This window comes from Pygoscelis adeliae, unplaced genomic scaffold, assembly GCF_000699105.1.
Source record: "Pygoscelis adeliae isolate BGI_AS28 unplaced genomic scaffold, ASM69910v1 Scaffold78, whole genome shotgun sequence".
NCBI classification, from domain to species: domain Eukaryota; kingdom Metazoa; phylum Chordata; class Aves; order Sphenisciformes; family Spheniscidae; genus Pygoscelis; species Pygoscelis adeliae.
Genome location: NW_008825409.1, coordinates 396,331 through 408,301, shown reverse-complemented (window position 1 = coordinate 408,301; position 11,971 = coordinate 396,331). Strand labels below are relative to the sequence as shown.

At 42.8% G+C, this 11,971-nt stretch overlaps 1 protein-coding gene across 1 annotated transcript; it reads left to right on the top strand.

The window, feature by feature from the left end:
- The first annotated feature begins 27 nt into the window (after window positions 1–27).
- CCDC127 (coiled-coil domain containing 127) lies at window positions 28–4,487 on the top strand. Its single transcript, XM_009330437.1, has 2 exons — window positions 28–275; window positions 938–4,487. The coding sequence occupies exons 1-2, from the start codon at window positions 155–157 to the stop codon at window positions 1,609–1,611; spliced, it is 795 nt and encodes a 264-aa protein (XP_009328712.1). The 5' UTR covers window positions 28–154; the 3' UTR covers window positions 1,612–4,487.
- The last annotated feature ends 7,484 nt before the right edge of the window (window positions 4,488–11,971 follow it).

The window sequence follows — 11,971 nt, the reverse complement described above, 5'->3', positions numbered from 1 at the left end:
CCCCAGCGACGGGGCCGCCGTTTTGAGGGTCTCGGGCTGAAATAGCTGTCCCGGAGTTAGCTGCGGGCCGGGTGAGAGGGTGGCTGTGGGAGCGGCCCCGCTCCTGTGGTGCTGCTAAGGCCGTGTTTCTCTCCTGCAAATCTAAGGTGCCTTCATGAATAATTTAAATGACCCTCCCAACTGGAACATCCTGCCAAATCAACGAGAGCCCGGGGATGAAGGCAGCCGATGGAACTACGCCTTGCTGGTCCCCATGCTGGGCTTGGCCGCCTTCCGTAAGTAGCGCCCAGGCCTGTCTGCTGGAGCTGGAATGCGTGGCTGCACTCAGGCCTCTCACCCGCCAGCCAAAGGGGAATCTCTGAAGCAGTATAGTGATACCCCATCTAGGCATTTCCTCTGGCCTGCTCATTTATAATGTTATAAACAGTAAGCACTGTTTATAGCATTAAGGCAGTGGCCATTTTTCACACATGGAATTGAATCCATATTTACTAAGCTCCAGTTTACAAAGCTCTCAGAAGCGTGGACATATGACGTGCTAGAGAGCCCAAAGGTAACAACCCAAGGAGCTGCTGATGTATATTTATGTACTGGACCTGAAAAGTTCTCAGTGCAGTTCCTGCATTGGAAACCTCCAGTTTGTTTCCCCATAACTTTGTTTTCCTTCTTTAATCCAAGAAGTGTATGTATTAGCACTAAAAGACATGGGGAGATTTTACTTCAAAGGAAACATGATCGTTTAAAGTGACTTACTGTGAAACATGGACCCACAGAAATACATTTTGTGGGACGTGAATAGAAGTGAATATCACTGGGGAGGGCAGGAAAGAAAGTTTTTCACCACTTAATAGCTTCTTTAGAGGCATAGTTAATTAATCATACCCATCAATGTTATATGTGTTATACTCATGTCTGAAGTCTCATTTATATATGATAGGTTGGATCTGGACCAGAGAATGTCAAAAAGAAATAGAAAGAGAAAAAAAAGAGTATTATAAAAAACATTCATCTTTACAAAAAGACCTGGAAGCCAAATACCGGGATATAATCACAGAAAATCGTCGGACGGTTGCTCACTTGGAGTTGGAGCTTGAAAAGGAACGCAACAGAACCCTGAGTTACCGTGAAGCCCTCGTGTCCCAGAGTCGCAAACTAGTAGAAGAAAGAAGGATCCTGGAACAGGAGCAGGAGAAGTTAGAGCGAGAAAAACAAGTCCTTTTGCGCTCAGGAGCAGCAGGTAACTTGTACCAAAGTTGTCTGGCAAAGGAAGAAGAGTGGCAAAAGAGAGCCAATATTTTACTAAAAGAATTTGAAGAGGGACTTAAAGAAAGACAGGACATCTACTGCAGTCTTGTTGTACCCAGAAGCCAGAGACTAGAAATAGAGAAAAATCTGCTCGTTAAAGCAGCAACAGATCCTGTTGCTGTGGCTCTACATATGGAAAGTGGCTTAAAAGATATTTTCAAACATGATAACTACTGTGGCAATCTGCTGAACAGAAACAAAAGTCAAAATGGAAGACTTATGTGGCTGTATCTGAGATATTGGGAACTAGCTATTGAACTACAAAAGTTCAAGAGGGCAGAAAAGGCCATGTTAGGAAAACGATAAGTAGGAGAAGTAATGGGATTTCATGTGATCCACTGTGCATAGTGGGGACAATCACAGTTGTAGTCTGAAGCTGTTAAATTCTACCGTGTTTCCATTTCTCCTCCTCGTTGCACTTGCATTTGCATGGGACGTGCCGTTTTGGTGCCTTTCCTTTCACTGTCTAACAACAGATGCTCCAGTGAGCTATGCATGCTCTTAAACTCTGTGAGTGTGTTTGTATTGCAGACTGCAGTGTAGTATAGAGATATGCCAGCTTCCATAGGTATCAGAAGCAGCAAAACAGAACTCCGTTTAGAGTGATTTACCTAGTTGATGGTCATACGCCATCAACAGAGAGGTGTGATTTGTCTCCCCCAAGTGGGGTAGCACATTGTGCTCCTTATCCCTGATGTTTTACATGGCATCTCAACACTATCTTTTTCTTTTTTGTTTGTTTGTTTAAGCAAGACTGATTTTGAGGCAGATGCTTGGAAGAGACCATGTTTGAGCAAGGTGCTTGTCACATAAATCCTACGTGTATATATGTACATTTATATACAAATATATGTATGTGTGAATGCGTGTGTGTATAAATGTATGCGTTAGTATTCTGAGGGGGGGAATAGTATGATCATGTTTCAAATTAATCAGTCTTGCATTGTCTTCCAGCTTAATATACAAATAGTACTTTATGAAGGAAACTTCCAAAAGATGCTAATTAAAATAACACATAAAGAAACAGATTGATGAAAGTCTCATTGGAGCTAGGAATTCATGCTCGAATACTAAAGAGTGTATGAACTCGAAGTTATATTCTCATCATACTGGAGATATGTTAAGAATACTTATGTTTTTCTCTCCGTCAAGGTTTTAGCTGTAACCCAACAGTGTGCATCCATTATAGATGTCACCATGCTGCTGCCTCTGCATCCCAGCGCACTGGCTGCTACCTGGTTAGCTTGCAGGAACCTCCATGGGTTACAGCCATCGCGCCTGGCTCTGTTCCTTGGACAGGTCCCATTTGTTATTCACAGATAGGAACCTAAATGCAGCCTGCACTGGTAGCCACTACCTCCCTCCCTGACTGTCTCAGTTCTCTCAGAACTGAAGTATGCTTTTCCATGACTCTTAAATTTTGAGCTTATGGTTCACCACTTCACGTACACGTGACCATGAAAGCCTACAGATATACAAGCTTTGCAAACTTTCAAGAAAGGGGGCTTTTTACTTTGGTTAGCACGGTAAAATAAACAGATCTAGATATTTAAAAAAAAAAATGCCTCAGTGCATTTCCATGCTTGAAATCCCCTAAAATTTTGAGTATTCTTTGGGTCCTTGTAGCAGTAGGAACCACCTTCTTTTTCAAATGTGCCATGTATTTTGGAGAATAACTTTTTTCTTCCTCCTTTCTAATCCAGCCTTAGACCTCAAAGGGGCAGTGTTTTCCCTTTTGTTCATAACATCTGGTCTCCTCTATTACTTGACTTTGATAGTGTTGGTAGGTTGTCAGTTCTTTAATTAACAGTTCTTTATTTACTGAGGGCTAGACTTGACAAACACATTTGCTCTAGGCAATCAGCTACCGCATGGCCCAGAAGCAATCCAGCTAAGTGAATGCCCATCCAAGTTTAACAGAGAACTCCAGCAGTTGTGGGTCTTTCTCTTGTTGTTTCCCTCTGGTTTCATTTCAGTGTGGGCACAGAAGACAGCAGATAAATCTTTTGAAGTAGCGTGTGCAACGTAATCCAGTTACTCAGCAAAAACATCTAACGTGAAACAAAATTCTTAAACAGAATATGTTTCCCAACTACTCAGTTTTCCAGTTGTGATTTTGCTCACCTTGGTGGTGCTAATTACACTGTTGTATTGATTTATTAGTCTCTTATGTACTGATTTTTTTTTTTTTTAATAAATTTGTAGTAGACAGACACCTGAAAAAAAAAAAGAAGAGATACTACCACAAACACCAGAAAGGCCAAAATTTGTCTGGATGCCATGCATATGCGGGTTGGGAGATGAGAATGCAACTGAGTTACTACTCGTGTGTGACAGCCTGAGCCAAGCTGCTGTAGCTGGTATGCACATGCCCCAATTGCCCAGTAGAACAAATTAGTTTGAACAACTAATTACCCTGTGTGTAATTCCTCCAGGACGTGGAAAGTGTCTAACCACACAGCTGTGGAGCATTTCGTATGTACGTATAGGCAGTTAAGCAACTCGGGTGACAAACAGCAGCCAGTGAATCAATGCCAATGTATTTTAAGACTCATGTCTTGACTTTGTACATACTTCTTAGTTCTTAATATTAAAAGCACTGTATGCTTTTTTAGTTTTTTCATAGTTTGTCACTGACATCACTCAAAATGTTTAAAGAAAATGTAATCAAGAGGGTAAAATACTTTTTTGAGTATAAATATGTCAGTTAAAGCATCATACGCTCAATGGTACAGGGTTGGATGCAATGTAATGTTTTATTCCCTTTCACTTCTTCAGAAGTGTCAATTACTTGTACAACTAATTGTTGAACTATTGTTCATGGACACTTTGCAGATAGTATATTCAGACTGAAGAGTTATTTGAGGAGGATTTTTAAAAGTGTGTAACTGGTTTAGAAGCACGAGTCCTGTTAGTTTCTACCAAAACTCATGTTTGTTGGTGTGTTGTGTATTTTTGAAACATTCCCCCTTTGTAGGTTGTTATGTTGAACGTTCTATTGTGAGCTTTATCTTGCTCAACAACCATTGTTCTGGATTGGTTATTTGTTTGGAAATGCCCATATATATGTAGAATGCAAGAATAATTTGTTTTCAAAATATTTAATGAACTTTTTTTGGTTATGAAAATGGTCACTCGCCTGTTAAACGAAGAATAACAATTAATAAAAACCCTTACATATTTCTGCACTGTTTTGTAACTTGGGCAAGGTGGGTAGGAGGAGCGGAATTTGCTGCTTTATTCCAACTTTCTAAGCAAATTGCACAATTTTAAGGTTTTGCAAATTGGACAATTTTTAAATTGGTATGAAAAAAGTTTTGGTCTTTGTGCTGAGAAGAGAATATGTTAGAAGGTTTTTTTCTTTCTTAGGAAAGAACAGCATCATTAAACAGATAAGTGCACCAGCTTTAACTAAAGATGAGTGGTTAAAGATGACCGTCCCACTAAAAGACTGGGGTAATTCCTTCTGTCTGTTACATAGGGTATTCTGCCTTCCTCCAGAATCCCTCAAATGTCTCATTCTGCATGTCAGCTCCTTTTCATTTCCCGTGTGGATTTTCTTGTTTTCCTGCTGTCTGTAAAGAAGTACAATCCAGCTGCTCTAGGACAGTGTTCAGACACTCTGGGAGTCCTTGTTCCCTTCATAAAAGAACCTTAATCTCTTTGTATTTGACACAATCCTTTGCATTTACTCATCCCTCACCTTCACATGGAGCATGCCATGCTTGTGAAATATTAGAAATAAATAAAAGAGTACAGCTTGTTGTCAAACGGAGAACAAGAGCTGGTGTTTGTTATTATAACTTCAGATTTGTTGTTATAACTTTAGTTTAAAATTACCACACTGTTCAAGTCTTGGAGTTTGGGGTTTCTTTTTAATGCATATCTTGTTCAGGTGGTTCACACATCTGTAGGTCACAGCCTTTCCTGAAAGTTAGTAACATGCAGGTTGGAAGAGGCATCCTAGGGCTGCTGTGGAACGGAGGGCTGCAGGTTCCCTTCCAAAAGAGAACTCCCGCTTGGAGGCTGTGGTACTGGTGCTGGGTTTGGTGGATGGGGCTCCAGGTGTCTGCCTCAGGCGTCTGAGAAGGGAAGGTCCCTTAGGGAAGTCTTCAGCCTCGTCTGAGTCCTAGTGGGGCGTGCCCCGAGAGTAGCTACACTCATGGGTTTCACCACTGCACAGCTAAGTTGTCCCCAGTCCATACCCCACAGGGCAGTAGTCGTGTTAATATGACTTTTTACATTTAGACACAGGTAAGGAAACAGCCTGAGACATCTTGTGCTTTCAATAAAAGCAAAAAACGTGTTCTGTTTGAACTGCCTGTCGTGCGGTACAGCTGCTGTCCTGGGTGCGTGCAACGCAGAGAGAAACGCAAAAACACTCTGGACTTCACGGAACTTGGAGTGAGTGCTAGAAAAGGGAAATCTTCCTTAGAAAATGCTCCTGAAGGGGGGCGGGTAAAGAGGAGTAGCCCAGAGGGTCTGGCCTTCTCTTGCTCCTATTGCCTAAATAGGAGCTACCAGAAGACCGCTGACACGACTACATGTGTTGCTCAAAGGGATGCTGCACTCTGGAAGTGACAGCTCTGTTCAAGCCCCCCCCGAAGGGAAGGGTTTTCAGAAGCCACCCATTACCTCTTGCTCTTTAAATCACTCTTGTGAACATACCTATGTGAGGATGAGAAAATAGTGAGAGTTCCTCTGTCGAGGATACAAGGCAGAAAGAGTGGTCACCGGTTCAGGTATTGTGGGAAAAGCAATGGAATTTAAGTTATAGCTCTGATAAAAGGATGAAATTCAAGTTTACTCTATAGTTACAGTTGTGGTGTAGCTGGATGTGAATGCATGCCAAGGACACGTAGTCGTTAATTGACTGCCTGGTGCAGAAGCTCTCCAGCTAATCACTGCATAGCTGCAACAACAGACGGATCTGCAAAGAAGTAGCTCACTGAAATGTAGGGTAGCTTGACAATGAGGAGATCAACTGGTCTGCCAGCCACTTCACAGCAAAACAACCGACTGATTGCTGCAGGAGCTCTCCTAGCAGCTGGGGCCACGCCAGAGGTTTCCCCGGGGAGCTCCTGCCGATACGCATAAGCTCTGCCCTGTAAGCTGATAGGCGCTATCTGTGTGCTTAGATATATTGCTTAACCACTTGGGGTGAAGGATCCAGTGCACAGCCAGGGATTTCCCCAGGTGGTTCCTGTTGTCGATTAAGGAATTGATCAGATCATGCATAATTTTCTATAGGCAGTGGAAATTGTTCCTGCCTATGCAAGGATGGGCACGTGGGGCTGTCTTTTGCTCGTAGATGTGTTTCTTACATAGTTTAAGATAATCAGCAAAAACTGATCATGCATACACTGTAGTGGTCACGTAGGCCCACAGGCCAGCTGGATTATAAAAATTCACCAGAACAACAGTTTGGGGAGTCTCAGTCCATCTAGCTGAAGACACCATTGCGGGGATGTTTGCAACATCAGCATCCAGGCAGCAACCAACCATCTTGGTCAAGAGATTCGGTCCCCCCCGTAAGCATTATCCTATGCAAAATATCCCAATAAAAATAATAAAAGTTCTGTCTCTGAATGTGTGCAGTAGTATATTCAGTCAGTAAAGTCCAAGTGGGAGACTGAGAAACCATTTCTCAGCACAGAGAAGTTTCAAAATCTTGGAAAAGTGGACAAATTGGCCTTTTAAACTGGTTACACTTAAATACATTTTGGAGGAAGTAAAAGAAACAAGTAAAACCTCAGCACCTGACCTAGACCAAATAAGTTTAAAAGACCTCGTACAGGCAGACCCCCAAAGGACTGGTATTAGCAGAACTCTGACTTACGGATGGCAACATGTGTACTTGGTAGTATCAAGGAAAACAGAACTATTTTGATACTGAAATCAAGTTATGTGGCAAAACTGAGAGACCTATTATGATAATCTGATCAACCATCTTAATACTCTTCCCATGGATTCTGACAACCAGGGTAACAAAAGCTTGGCCTATTAATGGCCAATGGGTGACAGAGAGGCCTTATAGCTGAACCTGGGTGCTCTGAGAAGGTAAAATCACTCCAATTCGTCATTCAATATGCTAGGAAAAAACACAACCCTTGTGGGCAGTATTCACAGAACCGGCCGAGGCCTCCTACTCAGTGACACGTGAACATACCCTCTGGTTCTGAAGTAAAAAGAACTATCTGACCATGTGGTCAGATGAAAATTGATCTGGAAGTGCCACCACTCATCTGGAATTGAAAAAGGATCATGCTGAGCCAATTGCCGTCAAGGTCAGAGTCAAACAAGGGGATCCAATGTCACCCAATCAATCCATTACTCTGCAACCTAGAAAAAGATGGCTATGGATTCCACCAGAGCAAATGGCACATGTGGCAAAACCAGGTTACCACCTTGGCCTTTGCTGATGACTTGGTCCTGCCAACCAACACATGGGCGGGGATGCAAAACACTGTCTCCCTTGTAGAAACCTTACTATGAGTGCACTGATCTAAAAACCCAGGAGGGAGAAATGTCACGGCTTTTTCACTAACCCCACCCATGATTCTTACACGATCAATGACTGCAGCCACTGGAAGGTGTTCAATATAAGCCAAACACAATTGCTCCAGGAGACTCTGAAAAATATCCCGGCTTGAAAATTTACCTCTGGATAGGGACATCTAAATCTGAATATTGAAGCTTGATTCTTGGTTTTCTAACGTGGGAAAAGCTCTGTCAAAACCTTTACAGAAAGCTCACAGCTTTGAAGACCTACATCGTACCAAGACTCACATACTTGGTGAACCATGCAGACATGAAGGATGCAGCCTGGACTTCAACATCAGAAGGGCTGTTAAAAAATGGTCACACCTCCCAGCTTGTACACGTGATCACCTACTGTGCAACAGCACTAAGGGTGGTGGCTGACAAGTCACGTGTGTGGCAAGCTTTATTCTAAATGGACAAGTGCAGTCATAGCATCTAATCCTACTCACAAGGTACCAGTGTCTGAGAAATTACTGTGGAAGGAGTTTTACAAAAAGAGTAATTACAGACAGATTATGGATAGCCACTGGAGAAAGTGAAAAGATGAAACATTACTGGTAAAATAGCCCTGAAAGTGGTGGGTACAGTGTAAAATACTAATGGCAACAACCAAACAAATGAAAGTAAATGGTGCCTCTGGAAACAAAGAGCCTGTTGAAGAGTTTGAAGAGCGCAGAGGGATTGTGAGAGCTGCCGTGATGGCCATTTGCTGTCATGCACCTCGAACAGCCCTGTGCTCCAGGCTGACCCCAGCCCGAGCCGTCCAGCTGCCAGAAAAATGCCTCTTCACCCTTCTCTTTATAACTGCTCTTGCAGGTTTGTATTTCTGAGACGCCTCACTTCCAAACTTGATTTGCACAATCAGAACAAAATCCTCAGCTAAAGCGGTTGGTGCTCCGTGTTATTAAATACTGCCTCCCCCTTGTGGCTAATGGCTCTTCTAGCCGGCAGCCTCAGCGGCACCTTCTGTTCCCATGGGCTCCTCTGGAGCACATCTCCGATGCTACACAGTCAGAGCTCCAGTCCAAACACGACTGGTGCGTAATAACAACAAAGATGAGGAAGAACGTGGTGTTCGGTGACCAAGACGGAATGAACTTATCTCCACCAAAGTGGGTATTGCGGTAGACCTCTCTGCAAAGGTGGCATGCAGGACTTGGATGTAGTTCAACAACCTATTAGCATCTCATTGTATACTACAGCACTGGAAAAGAAAACAGTAACAGCCTTGATTAAAGAACACTGTTCATTGCTTAATGAACATGGCAAGCAACAGCCTACAACTGTCAATATGTTCTGCTGCCTGCTGGAGAAGAGATGCATGTGGTGAGAGAGATGCAAGCAATAGCACTTTACTGGCTAAGAAATTTAGGGCGATGCTGGCCATCATGAGATCAGATAATCTGGTGCTGTCCACAGAAGCATTTCTACACCTATGCACCTTACCTGTAGTTCCCCCCAAAGTGATTCCAAAGATGAACTGTACTCTTCAAAGATGAAAGCAATATTTTGGGGATCTTCTGAATGTATGCAGTGCAACATTAAGGACAGCGCATCTCCATCCCTGGTGTCAACAAGAAGAACAAAACAAAGAAGAAGGATGATACTGCTGGACCTGATATTACTTCAGTGAAATATTTACATACAAAGCTGAAGTAAGTATTACACAAACTACCAGTATATACAAAAATAAAGATTGTGCCTATTTCTGGAAGATAAAAAGGAGAAAAGTGCCACATGGGCATCAGTGTCAGCTCAGTTCTGGGTGAACTACAGCAGACATGATGTTCATGGCTTGTTCCCTTTAATTCTTCTGTGGCTAAGGACACTGGTACTTCCACAATAAACATGGACTGGCAATTTCTAGGCATTGCTGAAGGAAACTCCCTGACACCATAAAAACACCCCAGAATGGGATACTTGTGGAAGTCATTGTATATGACATCCTGCCTCTGTTGCGTTCCCAATAACCTGAGACAGAGTTTCAATGACAGCTCAGTGCTGTCCTATTTTTCCTCTGCAGTGATACTTGTTGGCACAAAAGGACTTCTCTCCCATCTGCGTTTACAATCGCATGGAAAGAGATTCAGCCTCCAAAGTTTATTGGACTTCTCCAAAGCCTTCAAGGTATTCCTGCTTGAACTGCCATGGGCTGATGGCAGCAGCCTTGAAGCACACACACGGGAAACCAAATCATGCCAGCTGAGGAGCTGTGTCTTTTGGTTACTTAACAGATAGAGTTTGAGAACAACAGAGCATAAAACTTAGATCAAGTTAAAGATTTACAGAACATTTATTGGCAAGGTAAACTCCATAAACCACCTGCCGTTGATTATTAGCCTTAAAACTAAGCAACTCTGAAACATTTTGCCTGCATATCTCCTGTTCTAATGTGATCACTAGTGTCCCCTAGGCTGGGCATTTTGAGTCTCCTCCTGAGCCTGGGGTTCAGTGCTCCCTCTTTGCATAGCTGGTCAAGGATTTTACCCATTGGCAGCTCGTAAAAGGATTTTGTGTTTTCTCCACATATTTTAAAAGGTGGTCCAAGCAGATTTTGCCAGGGACAGGCTGTCAGAATGTCGTGATTTAACCTCAGTCGGCAACTAAGCACCACGCAGCCGCTCGCTCACTCCCCCCCACCCCACCCCCAGTGGGATGGGGGAGAGAATTGGAAGAGCACAAGTGAGAAAAACTTGTGGGTTGAGATAAAAACAGTTTAATAATTGAAATAAAATTATAATGATAATAATAATAATAATAATGTTAAAAAAAAATACAAGCAAGTGATGCACAGTGCAATTGCTCACCCCCCGCCGACCGATGCCCAGCCAGTAGTGATGCACAATGCAATTGCCCACCACCCACCCACCGATGCCCAGCCAGGCCCTGAGCAGTGGCCCGCCTGGCCAGCTTTCCCCAGTTTATGTACTGAGCATGACGTCACATGGTATGGAATGTCCCTTGGGCCAGTTTGGGTCAGCTGTCCTGGCTGTGCCCCCTCCCAGCTTCTTGTGCACCTCCAGCCTTCTCAGTCGGTAGAGCGTGGGGAGCTGAAAAGTCCTTGGCTAGTGTAAGCACTACTTAGCAACAACTAAAACATTGGTGTGTTATCAACATTCTTCTCACCCTAAATCCAAAACCCAGCACTGTACCAGCTACTAAGAAGGAAATTAACTCTAACCCTGCCAAAACCAGGACACAGAGAGAGCATTTCATTTAACCTCTGAATCTTCTTCTTCTTGCCAAAACCAGGACACAGAGAGAGCATTTCATTTAACCTCTGAATCTTCTTCTTCTTCTTCTTCTTCTTCTTCTTCTTCTTCTTCTTCTTCTTCTTCTTCTTCTTCTTCTTCTTCTTCTTCTTCACTTCTATTACATCTTTACCACTTTACACTTCCAAATGAGAATCCTGTGCTTTAGGCATTTGGCTGTATTGTTACCACCATCTTTACATTTTCATCTTTTCTTGTTTTAGGCTTATCACACAACCAAGAGTAATTATGATTGCTGTATACATTGCTTTGATTAGAAATTAGAAGCTGACTGAAAAAAATATGATTAATGCTTCTGAAATATTGTTACAGAATAACTAGAGTAAGAGATTTCACACCAGTATCTGCTATAGTACTAAAAAGGGTCAGAAAATAACGTCGTTAATCCTAATAGCATGGTATATTGTAAGGCAAGATTACAGAACAAACTCAGTGTTTATGATTAATTGCCTTCAGCTGCAATGCTCTATAAATGTCACTCTGAAAATATTTGGAAAGTTACAGACTTGTCCTATGTCATACCAGGGATGATGGGATCACAAGGAAAGGATCATACTGTATTTCATTCCTGAAACTATGACTGGATGCAAACCACATATATTGCTGCTGCTCTCTGCTTTTCGCAATGGTTTTAAATAAAAGGAATTGGCTTTCTTATAGAACAGGCCCCTGTCCTGTCTTGCTGGTTGCTCCTTGTCCTCCCCTTCACAGGACCCAGCCAGAAAAGTTTCCCCCAGTGCAGTCCCCTCCAGCCCATGGTGGAGGGCAGAAGACGACTGGCGCTTCAGACAGGTCCTTCAGTCAGTCAACTCAACTCATTCACAGGAGAGAAGAACCTGTCCTTCTCCATA